General features: G+C 39.8%; 1 protein-coding gene across 1 annotated transcript in view; it reads right to left on the reverse strand.

Annotated features, from left to right (window-relative positions):
* Nucleotides 1-24,494, reverse strand: part of LOC121959677 (plexin-A2-like) — a 128,986-nt gene that overhangs the window by 19,024 nt on the left and 85,468 nt on the right. The window contains exons 13-22 of the mRNA XM_042509132.1: nt 21,346-21,497; nt 20,095-20,212; nt 18,988-19,124; nt 18,279-18,446; nt 14,786-14,879; nt 9,909-10,148; nt 6,998-7,141; nt 6,248-6,482; nt 4,398-4,540; nt 2,102-2,370 (exon numbers count right to left, since the gene is read on the reverse strand). Coding sequence (XP_042365066.1) covers nt 2,102-2,370; nt 4,398-4,540; nt 6,248-6,482; nt 6,998-7,141; nt 9,909-10,148; nt 14,786-14,879; nt 18,279-18,446; nt 18,988-19,124; nt 20,095-20,212; nt 21,346-21,497 — 1,700 coding nt within the window. The remainder of the gene's footprint in view (nt 1-2,101; nt 2,371-4,397; nt 4,541-6,247; nt 6,483-6,997; nt 7,142-9,908; nt 10,149-14,785; nt 14,880-18,278; nt 18,447-18,987; nt 19,125-20,094; nt 20,213-21,345; nt 21,498-24,494) is intronic.

The raw sequence follows: 24,494 nt of genomic DNA on the forward strand, positions 1-24,494 counted from the left end.
AGTCTTAGGCCACCAAAGATTTGTTGTTTTAGCAAAGTATATTTATTTTTCAGTCACTTTAAGATACGAACAAAGAATACAGAGAAAATGTAAAATGCATTAAAATACCGAAATGGCTTCTTCAGACTGAAGTCAATATTTAGTGTGAAACATGGAGTCTTACAACCATAACAAAAGGAAGCTCAAACAATCAATATTGAGCTTTGGACATGTCTTGAATGCAACCTGGTGTAAATACAGCAGGAGATTAGTATTGTAAATCCCATATTGTCTGCCCAAGAGAGTTCAAGACATGCTGACTGGAAAGAGAGGTCACACTAAGTACTTGCAGCTTTAGCTTGTTGAAGTTGATTTATTCCGAAATACTTGCATTTTTTTATACTGTATGCATATTTCCTGTATGTTCTGGTTGTATTTTAGTAAAGAGACCACTGCTGAGAAATAAATATGTATTATCATTATAACCTTGCAAAAATAAAGTTGAAGGTGGCCTTAGACTTTTGCACAATTAGTTACAGTTACAGTTCCCATAAAATGTCTTACAATCTCTTCCTAATCTGAATCTGATCCAAAGCCCGTAGTTTTATAGCTACCCGTCTCTTTCTGTCCCCAACCTGCTGTCCCTCTGTTAATCCTTCCCAGTTCTTACCTGCTTTTCAACCCTAACCTGTATTGACTCGACTGTTGACGACATCCCATTAAATTGTAGTGCGTTTCCGCAAGAGCAGCATGTTTGGGCTAACAAGTTCTTGTTGTACCGGCTCCTATGTGAACTCATCCTTATATTTAATGAGTGTGCTTCAGATTGAGAGAGCCCTCTTTTTCAAAAAAAAAAAAAAAAAAAAGAACTCATGAAACATTCAGTAGGCCAGTCTCAGCGCTGGGAAAACAATCGGCTGATAACCAGAGGTGGAGGAAAGAGGGAGAGAGGCGAGAGAAGGGAGGACCAAAGAGGTGACGAGGGGGAAGAAACGTGAGTTACAGCTGAATGTTTCATGAGTGGCACACAGAAGATAAGTCAGACTGACAACGACTCTGCCGCTGCCGCTGCTGCGCTCACTCTTTCCCATTAGGTTCTCTTCCACTTCCAGTCCCTCCCACTCTCTATCACTTCTACCTCTCCTGTCTTTCACCTGTCTGCTCAGGCACCCTGGTTCTCAGACTCGTAACGGCTGTTTCACACCGCTGCACAAAACAAAGCTGAACAGAGGTGGGCTTTCCATCGCTGGCCTAGTTACTCATCCATCAGAAGTGCCATAACTGGGCTGGAAAGAACAATGCACAAAGGAATTATCTATGCCAAAAGATAAGCAGCGCTGATCAGAACTGGTCAGGTTTGTGACAGGGAAGGCCTCGAGTTTAAACACTCTGACCACAGTGGAAAACATGGACAGCAAAAGTTAGGAAGAAATTGTTAGGTATTATTTTGAGTCCAGTTTTGGTTCCTGAAATTTGAGGGTGTGTTCTTGGCCTGGGCTTTATCATGGTATTACAGTATACCAGGGTATTTAGAAATCCAGAGGGTATGATTTTCAATACCATCATACATAAAGGCACGCCTCTTTTTATTAAACTCATTTTATGTAGTGCACAGCATGCACCACCAGAGTCTCTCATCCCTGCTGGTGGAACAGACAGCTGAGCTGAAATACACCACGACACCTAGTGGTGGAGCGATAAGTTACAGGACTGTAAACAGCCGGTGGCCAAAGAGAGACTGAGGGAAATAACACCATGACATTTTAGTCAATAGAACAGCTAGCGCAGTCTGGTAAGTTCAGAAAATTACATCACTTCACTGTAATGCAGCCTATTATACTAGGAAAGACAAAAATACTTATATTGCAATATCCAAAATCTAAGACAATATCTAATCTCATATCCTGGTATCGATATTGTATTGATGTATTGCCCAACCCTATTTCAATAAAAAAAGAAGAAATTCAGTTTTCTAACTGCAACTAAGATGCCTAAATGCCTAATCCTGAGCTGCCTGAGTGACAGAACTGAAATCTTTTGATAATGACTGTAACACAAAGGCCCATTTTAAGTATTTTTTTGTGATGTAGCTTTGAGCGACAGTGTAAAAATGCCGGTTTACCTGCGGAGAAGTAGTTTGGGGTGGTTCTTGCTCTCCAGGTTGCGTTCTATAAGATCTGAGAGCAGGTGTTTGAGGATGTCAGTGGCGTACTCCAGCCGCCCCTGCAGCGCGGTCATGATGAGCGAGGCAACGTAGCCGCGGTCACGCATGGAGAAGGAGCGCTGCAGCTCCAGTGTACGGATGAATGTCAGCAGGAAAACCTTGTTATTCACCAGCTGAGCAAACTGCTTCAAGGCTTTCTCCACATTCACCTGTCCGCTCCCCGGCACCTGCACGCATCATGCACACACAAAGACGCACATGCTCATTAGGTAATACTCATGGAGGGATGAGAAAAGTCATAACATAGATGGAGGAACATGTAGACTGAATATATACAGAAATTCTCAAGGATTAAGTGCAAAACAGAATCCCTGGTGTGGTACAGGCATATCCCTGACACACCAAGCAACTTTTGATTCATAGGTCCTAAATTCATCAAGAAGTTTATCAAGAAAACAAACATTTTTCATCATTTTCATTCAATCATCAATCATTTTTCTCCAACAAATAAGGGGCTTGTTGTTTTGATGAGAAAGTCAGGATGTTTGAAGTGCAATCAGGCAGCCTTTTTATAACAGAAATCTTTTGTAATCACTGTGGCCAAAATAACGGCTTGATTAAAATAACTATAATTTAACACCAGTCCAATTTTCACCTCGAGTACCTGAGAGGTTGCTCTACAAATAATGAAAAGGCTAAGGGTTCATCATCAGAGTTTCTTCAAAATGAGTTTTAGAGTGCTTCAGAATTAAACCCTTGAGATTAGGACAATAATACAAAACGTTCTCAGCCGTGTTGAAGGATAATTTAAAAGCAGGTCATCTTAAGTTTGAGACAGGATGAGATCAATAAGGATGAGCCCCAAATCAGAACAAAACAAACGATACTCAAGACTTGGACTCCCCAAAAACTTGGCTTTTCTCATCAGTATTGAATAAACTAGCAAAACCGTAACCTCATAAGTAATTTATTAAAAATCTTTTAGACATAACCCCAAGATTAAACCTACATTAGACCTCATACCTAACTGTATAACTTCAAAGATATTTTTTTATTTTTAATTTTTTGTGATCATGGATTTATGAAGATACACTTTTACTTTTGCTCCCTAACACTGGCACCGCTGAAACTGCAACTAGACTTCCATGCAGATTTTCAAATGACTTTTATCTGACTGACACGTTCTTGCCGCCATCACATTATACTGGAAAGTTTGTACAACTAAATATTGCGAGTTTCAAACATAAACAGGTGGGACCTAACCTGAAGTCATTATTTTAAACCATGAAATTGATATGGTTTGATCAGAGCTTGCCATGTTGTTGATTTATTAGAAAAGTATTTATAAAAGAATTTCAGAATTAGCATCAAATAATTTTTGATCACAAGTGTAAGAGATTAAACCCACCTACCCAAATGAGGATTAAGTAAGGATGTTGACACATTTATTCGGACGATAATTGTATTCGTAAAAAGTATTTGATATAGTATTTAAGTATACTAAGTAAGTATTTAGGTAAATAAGATGCTTAGTACTCAGCTAAGCCCAATGTCCAACAACATTAAACTAAATAATATAAATGATTTTTGAGCTGCCTTCTTAAGGTGCACATGAGTTATCATATAAAGCATGAACGTGCACTTGGAGTACGTCTGTGTTTTTTTTCTTGTAAAACCACACCCATCCAGGTCAAACACCAAGTTTTTAGGAGTACCTCCCAAGACCAGTACAAAAGAGGCAATGGACAAAACAGAGCAAATGCAAAAAAATAATGCTTAGTGAATTTTCTGAAGAGGTCTACTTCCATGCCCTTTAACTTATTGATACAAAGGAATACATTAACATTTGTCAGCCACTTTATACCATCCAGATAAAAATGAAATGTGTAAGACCAGACTTAGAAAAACATTTTGTTGTAGAGCTTTTGGATTCAAATGTTAAGAGCCAGAGACCAAGAAATGTGTAACTCAGAATAGTTGCATGACTGAGACTAAGCGAAGCAACAAACTCCAAACACAATCTGCCCTCAAGCTCTTCCAGCCGGTGGACACCATTAAACAAACAGACCTCAAACGGCTGTGAGTAGACTGACATTTGCTCTCACGCTGCTCTGTTCGACAGCAGTTTGACAGCACTTGCCAACGAGCCAAAATCAATCTAGTTTGGAGTATACTGGAGCCTTAAGGTCAAGATGTCAGAAAGATAGTTGAAACTAGATTTAAGTACTACGGCCCTGCTTCAGAGGTTTCTTACCTCCAGCTCTCTGAGCACAGGGTGATCATCGATGCCGGGGAAGAGAACCCTCATGGCGTAAGTGCGATAGTCCAGGTAGGGGATGCCGGCTCTGTCCAGATCACTCGTTAACTCGTTGATGTCTGTCTGCAGCTCTGCAAAGGCTGCATATAAAAGAGGAGTGCGTTAAACATTTTGAAACATTTGGAACATCTATCTTTTTAGCTGCTCATTGCTCATCTAAAAAAAATGATTTGCCTTTTTTAACTGTTTCTGACCAAAATACTCTAACATACACTGTGAAATTAGGGTTGTTCTAAATGTTTTAGCCAGACAAAAATCTTATTCAGTTTGAACAAAGTGATTCATCAGATCATTTTTTATCAAACTTCATTTTGAATATTTTAATGAATAAATGTAATTTATACCATTAGATAGCATGTGCATTTTGGAAACTTGTTAGAAAAATTTGGATTACATGTGTCAGAATCAGTCCCATGCAGCCACCACTGTAATCGAATTCTACAAGTAGCACAATACAAATAATTTTATCGGAGCCTGATTGTTACCTGCAACTGTGCTGAAATACCAGTTTAAACAAAATTAATTGATTAGAAAAGCAAACAAAAAGCTGTAGATCATCCAAATGCAGATTTTGGAATTCAAATTTTAGCGTTATACATTAAGCTTCAAAAGTTTGAGCTATCTAGTGCGGCTCCACGAAAAATGATCACAAATATTAGTTGTGATTGTGAATTATTTCAATTAATATAGCAATTCATGTACGTTATTATGTGGGGGATATGTTGAAACTTTATATTTCTACAGCACTGTGATTAATGTGTGGCTGTTTTTTGGCACAAAAAAGGAAAAGATGAGGAAAAGATAATACTTTGGCTTAAAATACCCGCTTTTGGTGGCACATTTGGTGCTGGAAATGCAGTGATGGCTCGCTAAAACACAACAGGTGTGTTGTTTGTTGGTCTTGAGCAGTGGTCTGCAGCTCGGCAGCTGTCTTCCGTATAATCAGAATAGGGCTGGCATGATATCAGATTATCAATATGCAATTATCGTGGCCAAAATAGTTCACAACAATGATATTATTGCAATATCTGTAGAAAATTTAAAATAAAATAAAAATAATCATATTTATTTATTTTATTTAAAAGGGACGATGTATCAGTCACATTCATCTTTAACTTTGTTTTTATGTGTGTTTTATCTCTTTTTTGGCAAATGAATTTCTCTCAAAATATGAGTGCAGGGAGGTGGGGAGAGAGTTTGCAACCATAATTATAAAATTATACAAAAAAAGCAATTACACTTAATGAATAGTGAAAAGGCAACCAGATGGTGTTGGGGGTGGAAGACGAAGCGAGAGCAGAAAGACACAGAAATTATGTAAGAGGATTATTTCCATGATATCGCCATGTGCGTGTCATGAACATGATGTCAATATTTTATGTTTAGACATCACTGTTATGGTCACCACTGATATATCGTGAAGCCCCTAACGTTGCTTAAGAAATGTTGATATGATACACATCAAACGTACAAATATGACATATCCATGATGTGCAGAAATGTATAATGACAACATTTTCTTCTTGCGACTAGGCTGAATATTCACAAAATTCATAAGCTTTATCGTAAAGAAACCCTTATATTTTTGTATCCACACGTCTCTGTAGTGATTGTACAGTTCATTATATATCTTAATGTATATATTTTGCTGTTAATTTTGGTACTTTGTGATACCAGTCAAAACATGTTCTCAATAGATGGCGCTATAATGGAACTAAAAGATGGAGTGTGACTTTAATTAAGCAGGTTTATGATAGTTTTAACTTCTAAAGATCAGTGTCTCTCACCCTCCTTGCACTCTAGAGCCACTCTGGACTCTAGATTGTCCATCTGCATCTGCAGGCGCTTCAGAGTGAGGTCGTTCTCGTGTGACTTCCGTCTGTAGGCCAGTAGGACGATTACGACGATGATGAGGAGCAGCCCTCCTCCAGCAGTGATGCTGAAGATAGCAGGGAGTGTGAGCAGGCTGTCGGACCGAATGTGAACTTCTCCTGGAGAGATGTGGAGTCCGCCTACTTGGACCTGGATAATAATAAATAATATTAATAATAATTAGAATTATACAGGTGTAAGCACAGAATTTCAAAGCTGTGTTGAAAATGCTGAAAGAAAATAACAAAGAAAATCCAAATGAAAAGGCCTGGCCATGAATTCAAAACATTGTTGCTGAAGACTTATATTGGCAAACACAATAGAAAAAATGGAACATTTTCCTGAACAATCGCCTTTGAAGAAAACAGGTTTTTTAAAGTTCCCGGCACACCAGCTTTCATTTTACAGCTTTTTTTTCTCCTCATTATTTGCAGGAGTGCCTGTCAATAACTCTGGAGGGCAATGTGCTGTAATTGGGAACTTACCAGACCATGAGTGACAGACAATGACAGAGAGTCAGTGAGTAACTGAAAGCCTGTCGGTGACCCACAAACACAGTGACATACAGACGAGCTCTGACCTACAGACAGTGACCCACATCCACGCGCACAGGCAGTCAGATGCACAGAAAACTATCAGAGAGGTAGAGACCCTTTTAGACTGACCAGGATTTTGTGCTGCCCGGTGAGGTTCGGCGGCTCACACAGTAACTGAGTGTCGGACACAGTGAGGGAGCAGGGTGTCTCTCCGATCAGCACCGTGTAATTCAGCCGGGCGCCTCCGGATGCAGATGGCACCAGGTTACGTCCCTGCAGCATAGTGAGAGAAGCAATAAACAAAACTGCACATCACAGCAGGATATCAAACATCGAACAGCTCTTACATAACAAAAAACAGTAATTGATTGGCATCCTATTAAAGGTCAGGTGTGAGGAATGAGTTTACTGTGAAGCATGGGCGGATTATGAGACAGTGGGTCCCTGGACAGAGATATGCAAAGGACCCCACCACCTCTCCCACACAGGAGCAAGACACAGACTTTGTTTTTTGTGGTTTTGTGTCTCTTTATAGTTTCTTTGCATCACGTTGTGGTAATTTTTGTGTCCTTTTTTGGTCACTTTCTCCTTGTGGTAATTTGATGTCTGTTTGTGTGTTGGGTTTTTGTATTTATTTTGTGTCTCTTTGCAGTTCCTTTGCATCTCAATTTGTAATTTTGTGTGGCTTTTTAGTCATTTTATGTCTCTCTTTATCATTTTATGTCTCTTTGTGGTTCCTTTGCTTCTATTTGTGGTAATTTTGTGTCCTTTTTTGGTCACTTTCTGTGGCTTTGTAGTCATTTTGTCTTCTTTGTGGTTGTTTTGTGTCTCCTTGTGTTAATTTTGTGTTGCTTTGTGGTTGTTTTATCTGTTTTTGTGGTAATTTTGTGTCCCTTTGCAGTTCCTTTGCATCTCATTGTAGTTTTATGCATCTCTTTGTGGTCTTTTTGTGTCTCATTTTGTTTGTTTTGAGTCCCCTCTTTTTTGTTGCATGTTAATTTGAGTGATATTTTAAAATGAAGGTCAGGGGCCCACTGACACTTTGGGTCCCTTGGCCTTTCCCCCGAAAGGCCCACTCAGAAATCCATCTATGCTGATCAGTAACTGTATGTAGTGTACTTGTGTGTAATGTCAAGTCACGATACAATGCAATGCAAAATTGTAGGATTTACCTCATTGGTATTTTCTCTGTTGTTGCTACGACAGAAGTTTTTGTTTTGTAGCATCGTTTCTTGTTGATCACATGTATGGAATTTTGAACTCAATAGATTATTACCGTGCAATTTTGAGGCATTAGTGTAATTACTGTAATCAACCGTCTTGGAGAAGACTGGCAGACGGTCTTTACCGGTGTGTTCTACACTGTGAGTCATATTTTGCAAGAAATCAGTTAAATTATTTCACCTAACAAAGGCAGATTGCTTCAAGATGCATAGCAATCTGCCGTGCTGTTCCTCCGCGGCAAACAGGGCTAAAGATGTGCAGCTGCACATGGTGTAGAGGTGAAAGGCAGATGGAGAGAATCTTTTCTAGAAACTCCAAGAAGTAGCCACGTCGACTTTTTGATTGGAAGCACAGAAGTTCACAAGAAACATCAGGGGAAAGGTAGAGTTTCAGAAAAAGTGATATTTTTCTTTTTTTTTCTTTACAGCATTTCAGTAAAGCATTTAAATTTCATAAGTTTATGTTTAGAAATACATGTGTAGCAGATTATGGGATCAGATTTATTTATGATTCAAAGGACAGCAGTTAGGGCATAGATGGCTTTAGTATGTAATGTGTATGTAATTAGTGTTCTTATGTCACTGTCAGTGCCAAATAGTTATAGGCAAGGAAAGGCAAGAGGGGTTTATTTATACATCACATTTTGGCAACAAGACAATTCAAAGTGCTCTATATAAAACATCAAAGCACTGTGAGAAAGTGCAATAAGAATTATAAAGGTATGTTTAAATACAAACAAAAATTTCATTAAAGAGCTAGAGGAAAGAAGATAAGGACAAGCTAAAATATATTAAGACAGGTTTAAATGTAAGAACAAAAATTATAGTGCAGTGTTAGAAATGAAAAAATATTTGATTTTTTTTTTTTAAAAAAAGGGCAGCAAACAGAAAGTTCTTCAACCTGGATTTAAAAGAACTGACTGTTGCAGCAGACCTGCAGTTTGGGAGTTTGTTCCAGACATGTGGTGATTAAAAACTAAATGCTGCTTCCTTATGTTGAGTCTTGACTCAAAGCGGACCTGTCTCAGAGATGGTCATGGAAAACCTGGAAAAGTCATGGAATTCCACAGTCTAGTTTTCCAGACCTGGAACAGTCATGGAATTAGTAAATCACTAGGATTTTTGGCAAAGTCATGGAAATTGTTATAATAATCTTGCGGGTATATGATGTAACAAAACAGCAGATTTATTTCTGTAAGTTAGCTGTTGAAATAATGTAGGTCTTATATGCAGCAACTCAGGGCTGCAAGTTTATATTGTTTCAGCATCGACATTATGTTGTGCAGAAATCGCATTGAAGGGCGTTCAGTGTCAAGTCAAACAGAAAAACTCCAACAATTGGAAAACTGGCATGGTTCTCATTTTCCATGACTAACAGCGACTGAGCCTTCCCCTTCAAGACAGTTCATGTATGTATGTGACATGGTGTGGCTGCATTTATTATGGGAAGTGAGACTCTCCTGAGAGTGTGTGTGTGTGTGTGTGTGTGTGTGTGTGTGTGTGTGTGTGTGTGTGTAGAGATGCACCAATCTGGTGACAAAGACAAGGTGAAACGTATTCCTTTTCAAAATGGAAATTTGGGTCCTTGAAAAGTTATGGAAAAGTTTTGAAATTTTGGCCTTGAAAATGCGTGGGAACCCTGTGTTAAGCGCTTTGCAAATCAACAGTGGTCTTTTGAAATCTGTTCTCTGAGAGACAAGAAAACAGTGTAAAGACCACAAAATGTGAAGTGGTCCAGTTATAGACTTGAGAATGTCCTCTCTGTCTCTTGCAGAGGAAAAAAAAACAAAAAAACATTAATAGTATGTCTGACGCACCTTGAGTATGATCGGAGCTCCAGGTTTCTGCTCCAGAACACCCGACAGACTGAGGGGTTCCAGGTACGGGTTTGGGTAGTAGACGAAGCTTGTGTTATTGTATGTGAGTAGAGCTTGGACGTTGTTGAAGACAAAGCCGAACTCGTCCACGTGTTTGATGGTCTCCTGGTCTGCAGTGTACTCCGCCTTCAGAGAGGGGGCGAAGCAGCTGATGGTTGTTGTGTTCAGCACTTTGCACACCTGGAGAGGAATCAGATCCGTTGTCCTTGTTACACATGTAAAATATACATAGTTACAACCAAACATATTACAAAAAACAGACTACAGATTTCATCACACACACTGCTGCATGATGACTAATTTCATACATTATTGGAAGACATAAATAACTCATCTACCTTCAGGTTAATTATAAGAAATGTCAGTTTCTAGCAGAAATTCACAAGTCAATATTCTGTCTTCAGAGAGCGATGATCCCATCTTTGAAAGTTTTCATTCTTCTAATAACTGTTAATTTCACCTTGTGTGAATACAATAGTTTCATAATCCTGCAATAAATTAAGTGCTGCGTGCACTTCTTTTTTTTTTTGAAAGAAATCTGGAAACCAGTTTTGCTGAACAGATCTGAGCAGATGTCTCATTTCATGCCCAAAAGTGGTAGAATTACTTGCGCTCAGTTTTATCATCCAGATGTTGTGAATCTTATGGAGTCTTTTTATCATATTCAACATGTGTGTTATACTTACAGTCTCTGTGGTGTTAACTGACATCACCTGAGATTAAGAGAGTCTATATGTCTGACTGGTACTCATCAGATGTTAAAGTGCTCCCTGCATATTCACTTCCTCCCGTCCATATGCTCACCGATCTGCTTGTGTTTTTGACTCGTTGTCTGTAAATATTTATCAGTCAGTACAGTACGGACACCTAAGGCATCACAGAGAGCTGGGTCATATGATAATGGACTTTTTTGTTGCTAGGGCAACAGCTCTGATCCGTTTTTGCTTCCTGTCTGCTCCTGCTTTAAATGGATATTTTTCCCTTTTTTAGCCAATTTTATTATAACAATGTGGGTAGTATTTGTAAATGGCCTGTAATAAACCTCTCTTCATCTTACGAGCAGCCAGATTTTGATGGCTCAAGGGGTGTTGCTTGAACTACAGATTGTACTTCCACATTTTTGTATGCCCCGCACCACATACACAAAGAGTAAAGAAGCGTATCAAGAGAGACTTGCCCATTTCTCTCTCTCTCTCTTTCTCTCTCTCTCTCTTTCCAAAACTTACCAAACTTTAGTCTAATATACCATTAGGTAGTGCTGATCACATTAAACACACATTACTGCATAGAGTGAATCACTGTGACGTTACACTTAGATATGTAATGTATGTATTATATAAAAAGAGGCTGAAAAATCAGATCAAACAGTAAAACTAAGTAGTATTGATAAAAAATGAATCAAGATTCTGTTACTGTGTTGCCTATTTCTCACCTCAAATGTTTTTGGAAACTTGTTTTAACTGTAATACATAAGGATGCACAATATTGGATTGTTTGCTGATATATAAGAACTCATTTGGCCAATAACTGATACCGATATTGATATATCCACTTTTTTTCCTCACCTAACTTTAGTGATCATTAAGTCTTTTCTGTAGTTTAATGAACATCATATTATGCATACACTTATCATGATGGCCCAGCAGCAGTTGGACACACGAAATACAATGTTTTTCAATGTATGTAATAGTCATTCATTGTGCAAAATAAGAAAAAGCATGTTTGACGATTCCCATTTAAACGGCAATGTTTTGTCATTTTTCCTGTTTCAAAATGACCCAGCTTGCATTACGTCACCAACCAGAGAGAGTGTTTATTGGTCAGGTACAGCCAACTCTATTAGAGGTGGTTGTGGCTCTGAGGTAGAGCGGGTCGTTCTCTAATTAGACACCACAGACCCCACATTGCTCTTGATGCTCCGCCATTGGAGTGTGAGTGCGTATGAACGGTTACTGAGAACAGGCTGCCTTGTACAGTAGCCTCGGCCACCAGTATGTAAATGTGGGTGTGAATGTGACATTTAGTCAGATTCAAAACTAGGTTTTCTTTAGTCGATGTGAGGGTCTAAGGACAGAGGGATGTTGTATGCTGTAAAGCCCTCTGAGGCAAATTGTGATTTGTGATAAAGGGCTTTATAATTAAAATTGACTTGACTAGTGTAAAAGTACTTTGAGTGGTTGGAAGCCTAGAAAAGTGCTATACAAGTGCAGTCCATTTACTGTCTATTTCTTGAACAAAAGCCAATGCCACAGCCATGTTCCTCAGTTTTCTTTTCAGTGGACATGTACCACCTGTTTCAACGTTTGTTTTATTTCTACTGCATATACAGCCTTGTTTTATGAAAAGACTATTTTACCAGCAGTGAAATACTTCTTTAACAACCACATACAGAGGTAGCCAATTACAATGTTTGTTATAATGTCAAAATGGTCCATAAGGGATGTCCTTATCTGTTTTCTAAGCTTCTTTTTATCTGCATGTCTGTCAGTAACGTTATTTCATAGTAAGGCAATCAGTCACTGACGTTACTGCAAAATTCCTCAAACGGGTTTTTGCCACCACTGTAATTAGTTATTGGTACTTTATCAATAACCAGTAGCCCTCAGGAAATGGCATATGCCTTCTTTGTCTTTCTTTCCCTTGCAGTTCTTGAAAATCCACCTCAAAATCAAGCAGATCCATTAAATTCCCCTGTGCTTCAGGCAAATTCCTAAGCTGCAGTTTTTATCTTTCACAGAAAGTTCTTTCAAGTCAATTAACTGCTTTTGTGGTTCAAAACATTTTTAAGCAATTCCAGTGATGTTTTGGAGATGTGTGCGATAGAGAGACTGCCCTCATTAAATTTACCAGTGACCCTCTTTTAGCAGCTGATGCGGGTTAAAGTTCAGCTTTAATCCCTTTAGATCTCAGCGCAGCCAGTGACACTGTAAAACATGCAGTTTTAATTGACTGGCTCAAATTCGCTGCTGGCATCATTAACGCACCATTTAATTAGCTCGGGGCATACCTCTCACACACAACATTGTCTACATTAAAAAACACTCTTCTTCAAACACATTACAGCCTAAGTTCCTTAATTTTCAGTAGTTTACTTTTACATTCTTCCACCGAAGCTGTATTATTTGTAGAGACAGTGTTTCATTTTTACTGCTGAGCTAATTTATTGGTCGAAAAAGAGCCACTAACACTTTTTATCATATCTTGATTTTGACATCAATAAAATACGTCTTTAATTTATCCACCTCATGATGGTACAAGCAAACAATTATACTCCATCTCTGGCATCTCTTCACTAGTTACTTTTTTAGAATTGATTTTTAAGAATATATTGATCTATTTCAAGGTCAAGCCAAAACTTCCTTCCAGAAGTTTAAACATTCTTTCGATCAGTGTGCAGCAGATCTTCAGGCATTTTCCTGACTGGTCCAAAGTGGAAAAATCGAGGCCAGAGGTGACTGGCCTTCTGCCACTGGGGCCTCAGCACTTTGGAACAATCAATCACTGTGATGGGACCTGCCTGAGGACTTCAGGCAAACACAATCAGAACCATAAATCACCTCCCAAAACTGAATTTCATGTCAGTTTTTTTCTTTAAATCTCATTTTGCAATGAACCTTTCTGTATGCAACCTCTTTCTAAGCCCTTTGTTTATGCACGGCCTTGTTTTTACATCCACAACCACGCTGACATTTTGAAAAAACTACAGCGTATTAGAGCATGCCGTCGTATTTTAAGCTCTGGTTGGTTAATGTGCTCTGCATCCTGCAGGCTGTTTGGTACAGAGACTGGTTGTTGTCTGACTCTGACTCACACTTTGGTAAATCAGTAGGTATCAAGTATTTCATACTCAAAAATAAACTGTCTCAAAACATCCCATCCTGATTTAAAAGAAGTTTTCTGAATTTTAACTGCATAAATGCTTTAAAGAGATGTCACAGCTACAGCGACTGACAAGGACAAATGCACTACAATGGCCTAAAATGTTTCCATTAAGGAAAACGTGCTGCATCTTTATAAATGATTCGAATTCAAAGACACATCCAGAAAACAAATGCGACTGAAAAACACTACATATCCAGTCAACACAATGGAAGTTTCCAGTTGACTGGATATCATGCTTTTTTTCTGTTGCATTTGTTTTTGGGGTTTGTGTGTTTTTGACTTTGCATCGTTTCTGTTTTTTCATTTGCAGCACATTTCTGTTGTTGTATTGTTTGGATTTTGGTATGCGTTTCTAAATTAAATAATTGGCAAAATAATTGGCATATTCACCTCCCATTCACTTCCATCCAGTGTAAGCAGGATTTGTATAAAACATTCACTTGTGGTGAAAAAAGCAAATTTCCGTCTTTGTATCGTGGAGTTCAGCGTTTGACTTTGACCCACACACTCGCAGCGTTACCAATCGCAAAGAAGCCTCACATGAGAGTTGCTGCCTGGCTGGTAGTGAGTTGGGAGACAGGCAAGAAATGCAAGAAAATGGAAAATGAACCAATCACATCATATTTCATGGTTTTTCTTGGCAAGCTAGGTAACATTGACCAGCAAGCTAGCTTTCCACGTCCGTCACATCAGGCACTTCCACATTCAGCAAGAATATCTCCTCGGCAAACAATGGTCACTCGCCTGCATTCACTATACATTACAGATCAGTATGTAAACACAAAGAGGAGCAGATTGACCAAAGCCCCAAATCTACCTTTTTGCAACTGTCGCAAACTATCAATGAAGAACAACTTCACTGTGACACTCCCATCAGCTTGAGTAAACAACATCAATGAATTTGAGTGCAGTATGTTAGCAGTTGTCACACTCACGTTGACAGATTCATGGCCGCCATATTTGACTCTGACGCGCGGCTCCTGAACTACGTCCAGGTTGGTTCCAGTCACTGTCAGGGTGGTGTGTCCACTGTTTGCAAGAAAGGAACAAGATTATTCATCAGAATTATTAGTAAAACACGCAAACACATGCACATGCAGGCACTCCACTTAAGCTTTAGGTACCTATATATTAATGCAAACATGATCCACCACGATTTAATTAGTGATGGCTGCAGAGAGAGAGAGAGCTATCTTTTTAACTTGCAAACCCCACACTTTCCAGAGAAACTGCATTAATGCGAGTTTGAGGAGGTATACTGTAGCTGGCATGGCAGGCCGCTCTTTGTTATTGGGCAGAAGAGCCAGATCAAACGGCAAACCAGCTGGCTGCTATTTTATATTCATCCATGACTGTGAGGCTGGCATAGCATGAATACAGGTGCTGCTTGTTTACATATCTGTGCTAGATGTGATTAAAATAAACAACACTCTCTAATCTTTGAATAACCTGTGCTGCTGCAGTGTGATCTTAGAAAACTGCAGTATGGAAAGTAGAGAAAGAGAGACAAAGAGGGAAAAATACAAGAGAGAAGTGAGGGAAAAAATGGCTTCTAAAAAAAAAAAAAAAAATCTGGCCAGTCTCGTCAGCCTGACAGAGTGCCAATCCTTCTCTTCTCACACTTCAAAGGGTACCTAAGCTTGTAGGGCCACATAGTGGGACTGCACATTCATGATGAGGGCTCTTGATTGCAGCTCCACAAAGCTCCTCCTGTCACTAGGCTGAGGGCCAGGGTGTCTCTCTGAAGTCTAATCTGCAGGGACGTAGTGCTGGGTAATCCCACCCGAAACCAAATTAAGTGCCATCTTTTATTTAGGAGAATACAGGTAACATAACTCTCAGCTGTGAGATGTCCCCCAGCAAATTCACTTCTGTTGTAATATTAGCAGCATCACACTCATTTGTGTAAAAATCATAGTTCAGTGAACTGTAGCATAAATGAAAAGTGCTATATTGAGCAGATTTCTATTTGTTTACATATATCTTCTTCACTGATTTGACCTGGTTTAACAACCCCGTTATATCTGAGTACAACACCTCCTTTCTTTGGATCACTCTCGCTGCAAACCTGACTCATTGCCTAACTCACAGATTGCCTGGCACCATGATAATCTCCACTGGGCAGGCCACCATATGTAGAAAACTACATGGATATGGAAATCTACTATATAATAATACTAAATATAATGTAAGATAAAGGGTAAGATAGATAACGTCCTTGTCTATGTTTTGCAAAACACACATTTACTTATGCTGCATGTGCCTCATCCCGTCTTTGTTTGCCACTCAGTACCACTGACGTTAGTCTGCCTAGAAATAGATTTGCAACTTGTGCACAGTGTTTGCTTTACAACACTGGATGGGTTGGGATTTGATGGATAACAATTAGCAAAAAAAGAAAACAATGCAAGATGAAGAGCAGCTTAAACTCACATTCACACCTATTTAGAGTCTCCAATCAACCAAGGGCCTGTTTCTTCATATTTGCAACATGCACGCTGGGAAACGCACAATTTGATCACTTCGTCTGGCATTAATTATTACAAATAATTTAATAATATTACTTGTGATTAAAAGGTATGTTACAGCCCTTAAGGACTGTTAGATGTATGTACGTTATGTTAACACATGCAGTAGAGTGCCCAGCAGAGTTAGTTTCGTTGACGAAAACACAAAAATTAATCATCTACTACCTGTTTTTCCATGAATGAAATAAGATGATGTCAAGCTAAAAATAGATCTTGATAATGAAAACTATGACGAAATCTATGTTTCTCGGGCCGAGACGAAAAATGTGAATGATAGACTATCGGACATTCAAAATTAGAGGATAAGAGAGGAGAACAGAACGATGGCTGTGTGTGCAACAATTTTCTACTGCCATATGAAGAACAGTGATAAGAGATTAGCGCACCGACTGGCAGTAAACTCCAGTAAATAGTCGGCACCAGGATGTTTCACGAGCCTGCAAAACAACAGGGCAGCATCAGCTGTTGGTATAAGTCGTGAGTTGTAGTTTAAATAAGCAGTCGAGTGTTTCTGCCTGTGGATGGTGGCGCTGTTGATGGATTTGTGGAGTTTGTTAGTGGCAGCGGTGGCCGTTAACAGCGTTAGCGCCGCTTGTTAGCTGGTGAACGACAGCGGAGTGGGCAGCGGCTGGCACCAGGCTCTCTTCACACCTGTTCCCCGCAGGACTCCACTCAGATCCGGACTGTCAAGAGAAGGTTTATAGTTTGATGCTGTTTGACAGGCAAGTAGGAGGCTCTGTTATCTGTGAGAGGAGCTGTGCTGTATGTAAACGGTCTGAAGTCAGCACAGTTTTCATTGACAGCTGAAAGTGTAGATTGAAACACCAACTCTGTGAGAGGAGCTGAGTTTCAGCCTCCAGAGTTACATGTTGCAGATTTACAAAGAATTCGGGCTGAAATTATTTTTCTGCTTCTTTTACAGTGAGATCAGTAAGTCAGAGTTTGGTACAAATCCCAGACCACAAACAGACATTTGACACTTTTCAAATTAAATTATGGACCTATTTTTTCAAAATTACCTCCAAATGATTTTATATATAACTCTCACCTTGATTCTTATTTCTACGACCTTTTAGTCTAATTTGATTCGTTTTTGTCAACTAAAACTATAATGGATAAAATTACTAAAATGTGACTGAAACTATAAGCATTTCCATCTCAATACTAGGATTAATCTAAAATCTCTGCCAAAATAAACACTGATGCTTGGAGCAAATGACCGTATAAAGAAATCTGGCGCACTATGACGTCACACTGTAGCCAGAGTAGCAAAAAACTGATGAAAACTGAGTGTTCAGAATAGTATGAAGCCTGAGTTTTTTGCTTACAGTGATTACTTTTATATACCTTTATCTCATTATTTTACACTTTGGCTATGTTAATATGGTGTCCAACATTGTAACATTATATATAATAAACAAATGACAGAAAAGCACAATAGGTCCCATTTAAAGTGACATTATATGTTGATGATTTTTTATATTTTATGTCTTAATACAATAAAAAGATTTTATTTTTAAGTAGGGACATGAATTGATTCATGGAATTTTTGGGCTTGGGGGAAGGCATCAGCTAATTTCAAGTCAGAAGGCTCAAGTCCAAGTCAATTCACAAATCATTGGAGTGAAAAGTCCAAGTCAAGTTGCAAGTCTTTTTTGATTTGTTACTTTAAGTCTAGCGTCATCAAAATTTTGACTCATGTCGAAGTCATGTGACATGAGTTTACACCACTCTATTCACAAATGGCTTTTGTGAGAGGGGCCCAAAGTTTACATGTCTGAAATGTGTGAAGTAACAAGATCACAACAAAGCCCAGTGAACAATGGGAAGAGTTGCAGACACCATACAGAAAGGTCAAGGGGTGGCTGATATCTGGCAGCACTATATAGCTGAGTGTTACCTTGTGATGCTCCACAGGGGCTCAATGCGCTGGACTGTGGGGTCCTCGATGTACTCAAAGGCCAGACTCCCAGGAACGCTGGCCCGGTCGACACTCAGACTGACTTGAACAGGTCCGGCTCTCGTCACAGACGGCGCAGAGAAGCACACAATCTCTGACATGGTCCTCCTGGTGGGAGCACCAAACGAGCGCTTTATTCATGCTTTTGATTGTGACTCTGCCCACTCATTCCTGCACAGGCAAATCCCTGAGTTCACGCAGTTATGAGCCATGCACATTACCACGAGGGGAGAGGATTCATTATAGTCTGTGCCATCTCTCTCTCGTTACAGGCACATTAGGGATGGAACACTGTAATTAGAGGGTGCTCTAGCTAATGGCTTCTTCCCCTCACCCTCCTGACTCCTACCATGTGAGGCATTTTGAACTTAAAATAGATATCTATAAATACGCAGAGAACAATACCTACCGCTGTGGATCATCACCTCCTCACAAATCATTATAAAGACTTTTCATGTAACGCACGAGCACTTAATTGTATCTAAAGTGTGCTTCTTTAAATAGAGTGATCTCTTGGTGTGTTTCAGGGAGATTAGAGGAGGCTAAATCTTTGATATAGTGTGGAGGCAGTCTCACTTTAGTCTCTGTGAATCTGGAGTCGTAAGGAATGTAAGGTGATGTAACATCAGACAGTTATTATCACACTCACCTGTACAGCTCACAGGTCTGATTACCAAAGTACACAGTGACAGTGCTGCCTGCGCCAAGGTTTTCCCCAACAATCGTGACCTTGGTGCCCCCAGATTCAGGTCCTCTGCCTGGGGTCAGAGCCAACATCGATGGGGTCTGTGGGGAACCAAAATTCATTAATGTTTCATTCAACGCAAATCAAACACAGAATACAGGCAGTCTTATTAATTATACACTGGCCTTGGCTGAATGAATCACTGTGTAATTCAGAAGTTCACAAAAAAAGTTTAATTAAGATAGACAAAAGAAGATATTTTGAAAGAGAAAACGTTTAATGCAGTGTGACCCCATCAAAAAATGTTTAAACAACACTATTAATACATTGCACCATCACATGCATGCAAAAATCTTTCCAGGCTTGAGTGCACTTTGCTTTCATTTTTGTTCGCCATGAAATGAAAATAATTCAAACAGTTATCAAACCATTAGAGACACCTTCATATTGATGATTAACTCTCTTATGCACAATCTGTACTTAGGAAAATCAAGTATCATCCTCTCAGGTTAATGATTGCAGTGGATTGAATGGATCAGATTAGTTGCTGGTTTTTACCTGCAATCACGTGTTCAGCCTAATTCCCTTCAAACACTTGACGATTCCGAGCAAACGGACAAAGTAAATGTGTTTCAGTGTCAGAATTCAGTTCAGAAGCCAGAAGGAAATGTTGGCATTGTATGTTTCTGCAAAGCATGAATGCTACATTAGCATGTTTCATACGTATCATATCAGTGTTTTTAAAGTAACTGGTATATGAGCTGACTTTGTTGTTGGGAGGTGGAGGGGATGTTGGATGGGTTACCTGCCAAGCTGCAGACCACTGTTTGAGATCATAGACTGTGTACAATAACACACATAGCCATCATCACCCATTAGTTTGCTGACTGCCATTTTCAAGCCTCGAATTCAGCATTTTGGATGTCACAATGTGACCTGACCATAAGTTAACCATAACATTGTTGAAATGTAAAGTTTCTGCATAATAATGTACAAATGTATCATATCCGGTGGTTTGCAGGAATGTGCAATGCCATAATTTTTCTTCTGGCAATTGGGTTGCAAAATTACCACAAAGGAGTAGAGCTGGGAGGACTGTGCACGCAGTTCTGGTCTACATTCGCCAACACACAGCTTAACTGGACCTGGAGCACTTCCTTTAGGAGCCGCAGCCATCTCACACACAATCCTGTCAATACACAAATACACAAATGTGGGTGCAAAAACAAACAACAAGCATTCAACAGATTATAATGCATACAAGTAATAATACAAGCCACACACACACACACACACACACACACACACACACACACACACACACAGAGTAGAACCACTGCAGTGTATCACATTAGTTATGAGCTGCACAGGGGGAAGATGGCCTCTGCTGGCCGGTGTGATTGAGGCAGACTTTCATAGAAGTTGTGGGTCAATACTGAGGGCCATCTTTCTTTCTAATGGGAAACCTATAACAGCAATATAACTCAAATGATAAACTACACCCCTCCCCATCTCCAGCACGATTGCCACCCACCATTACCTCCGGTTGCCATGACAACATAGGGGTTTCTTCAATAAATCAGTATTGCCTGTCAGGTCAATAAGATAAAGTGTGCCATGAATAAGTCATTATAGCAACTGACCCCATGCTGAAATTAATGGTCGTAACAGTTGTAATGCCATGTTTTAAAGCACTGTGTGTGCCAAATGAATGGCCCTGCCGAATGCACTGCTCTGCACAGCACACTCCGCGTTCGCCTTTACAATAAGAGCACCCAATGAATCGTCCCTGCCCATCCCTCCTATTCATACATCACGAGACTTTTCCAATTTTCTGCTGGCATGTTCTTTTCTTTTCCTTTTTTTCTTTTTTTACAAGGATATAAATAAAGTCCCTGCAGCCTGAGCCCAATCGCATTACATGGCTGTGAGAGAAACACATGGCTAACAGATTGTCCCTCCAGTCAGCGACATGCAGCGCATTTCAATTACAGCTGTGCCGACAGCCTCATAACGACAACGACACAAAGACTGTCTCTTCCTTTGGCTCCGACTGCACCAGAGCAATGCAAAGCCCCCCACACAATCCTACAACCTGATGAGGCATCACTGGGCTCCAGCTTATTCACAGAATCTGCTGGTGACTGTGAGAAAAATGGTGTGTGAGAGAAGAAGAGATTGTATGAGTGTATTTTCTTGTGTGTGTGTGTGTGTGTGTGTGTGTGTGTGTGTGTGTGTGTTTGCATCTGTACAGTATGTCTATGAACAGTACAGTGTGAGTCCATGTGTGTCTGGGCAGAGGAGAGGAGGAGTCTCTCTTACTGTTCTGCAGTGATGTATCCCTCCTCCTGTGGAGTGCACTGCACACCCGCCACCTCCACATTGCCCTCCAGCTCAGAGAAGGAGAGACCCAGGTTCAGGCCCTGGATGGTGACCAGTGTGCCCCCCTCCAGAGGTCCAGCCACTGGGCTCACCTACACAGAAAGGAGAGGAAAGATATGACGGGGATTTTTCGTACAGTGATGGGTTCTCAGTTATCAGCTCGTCATATAACTGAGCACAGCTTCGTATTGTCAGCTAACTGTAAAACCTTCAATGCAAGTACAATTTCTGTACAAGACAGATTTTTCAGGCAATAATTGGTATACAAATCACAGAATTTGCAGTATTTGGTAAATGGTAGATGGACTTGCACAGTTCCTTTCTAGTATTTGGACCACATCAAGTGCTTTTGCATCAAATGTCAAATTCCCCGATTCACAAATTGGTTGCTGAGGCCACCATTAAAAGTGGCACCTGCTACTCAGTTTAAACATTAACACCCACTCACACAGCTATCGGTGGCAATTTGGGGTTTAGTATCTTGTATCCAGGGACACATGTGGACTGGAGGAGCTAGAGATCGAACCGCAGATATTCTGATTAGTGGACAACCTTCTCTACCTCCTGAGCCACAGCCATCCCACAACGACTTGAAAATATGGTGCCATAAAGAAAGTTAATTCCAAAATAATAATTGATTGTAATTAGTCATAATTTTAGTGGCGAATGACGTGGCCCCTGCAGGATGTGGCAATGTCGCTACCGCAAATAATTTATGTGAATTCAACCAGTTCCTGTGAATTCTGTGTGACCTTGAATTTTGTCCAATCACAGCAACTTTTCCCCAAATTTGATCAACCATCATAGTTTCCCTTGAGTTTCATCAAACCTGGCATAACGTCACTGAACTCGCTACCCTGTTTCTAGTAGTGAAAATGCAGACAATTGTGACACAGACTTCTCACATTTATTAATATTGTTGCTAAAGGTCATGCAAACCAATCTCCTGATGTTCTGCATGAAAGCTGTGGCAAACTGTTTTGCACCATGTGCAACGTTGTGGTGGGACACTAAGAACACCGATTTACAACAATTTTCTTTTGCAAAACACGCCTGTAGAATGGCTGAAATGCAATAAAGGGATTGAATATGCAAGAGTGGGGGTAATGTTAGTGTAAGATATGTTGCAAACTCAGAATATTAGACACAACAATTTAAAATAAAGCTAAATCCTGAGGGATTACTTGGTTTCAAATGTTTTCCATCCCAACAAGAGTACAGCTATGATGTATAATGGATGTATTAGCCCTGGACAGAAATATGACTAGATTTGAAATACTTTCTCAAAATATAAACTGTTTGCTACTTTAGTACAAAAATACTGGCCATTAAATTGTACTGTATATTGTTTCAAGGGCACCTTAAACCTTTGCACAGTCCAGAAGTTCTAAGTCAAATGTACCTTGAATTTCTTTATATTTTCGCCTCTTTAGATTCTTTCATGAATCTTAAATAAGTCTAGTTGCCTTTGACTGAGCACTTCTACATGACCCGAATGACTGAGAATCTCCACAGAAACGCTTCCCACAGTTTCTGTGTAATCTCTATGTAAACATTAAGTAGATTCACCTGAAGTTCCATTCTGACAGGATTTATTCAAAAAGCTTTGAAATCCACTATAATTCAAAACAAACTTTAATGAATAATGCAGTGGATAACAAAACCTCGAGAAAGCTATTCACAGTCCCTTCCAGTGTAAAGTTAACCATCCCAGCAGGAAACCTTCGGACCTGCAGAGCAGAACAGGAGCAACGGCGGAGCAAGACTCCCTCCACTCCCGAGCAGCACTTGGTAGTTGATTCATTCTGCTGCAGCTCCTTCAGAAACACTAATAATGTGACGGGGACATCAAAGGCTCGCGGCTCTTTGAAGTGGAAGAGCCCTGCATCTCTGTGCCTGACCCACTGTGCCTCATTCAAGAGAATGAACAGGAGTTTGTGACATAAAAGATCCATCACCACTCTCTAAACAGACTGAATTCGTTTAGCTGTCAAGCACTCAAGGTATTCAGCCGGCGAGGGATAAAATGTGAGATAGTCTCAGGTAAACAGGCACTCAGAGGGAAAATTGGACGGTGGCCATAGATAGAATTATGGTGTTTGTTGCTGATATTTACAGGCTGCTGTTTTCTAATACTGAGAGATACAGATAGACAGATGGTTAGAAAAGGGTTGTTACTGGACATTTATGGGCAGTGGGCTTTTGTTCAAAGCCATGAGGCTGATTTATAGAAGTCTACGCGAGTGGCCTTCACTGTTTTGAGCATTTATATTTGTGATGTGGTTTGTCTGTATTGCTTTGCAATTACACAGTGTTAGCTGGCAGTTTCTGTGAAGTGCTGTTTGATTGATTCAACCTACTCACCTAAAACAAACATAAAACATGGTTTATTGGCAAAACTATTAAACAAAAGTAAAAATTTGGGCCATTACTCCATTCACAGACAAAACTCTTGTCTTTTGCGAGACACATTTTTTCCACAAATACAACATGTTCTCAGCATAAGCCTTTGATATAAATTACATTGCATAAATTAGCCTAGTGGCTAGCAGACCTTTCTCTACTCATATGAAGCCGGAACAACAGCAATATTTTAACAAAGGCAACCTGACAAAATTCAGCTCCATTATAACTCAATTGTCCTATACACGCTACACGCTAATGTTGTTAGCAAAAGCCTATAGCATCATACACTGCATATACTGACCCAACAGCCATGGACTATAAAGCCTGGAAAACCCGCAACCTTTTAACAAATGTTATTCTACAAAATCTGGCTCCATTGTAATGCACTGTTCATACTACGAGCAACAAAACAAAAGGCTACAAGTCAATTTCAATAGAAGCTGGTGATATGAAGCTACAAACTGATGCTTAGCATTTGTTGCTATAGACGACCACAAATTCTGCCTCATTATAACACACTCCAATGACGCAGTGAGGTGTCAACCAATCATATGTTTTTGTTTTTAGCTGCACAGTGTTATTTAGCCAAGTTAGCTGATGCTATGCTAGCGCTGTGTGCATTGCGGGGCACACAGGGATGCAATCGAGCGGCGAAATGTGACATTGATCAAAAGCATTGATCA

The sequence above is a fragment of the Plectropomus leopardus genome, chromosome 2 (genome assembly GCF_008729295.1).
Source record: "Plectropomus leopardus isolate mb chromosome 2, YSFRI_Pleo_2.0, whole genome shotgun sequence".
Taxonomy (NCBI): domain Eukaryota; kingdom Metazoa; phylum Chordata; class Actinopteri; order Perciformes; family Serranidae; genus Plectropomus; species Plectropomus leopardus.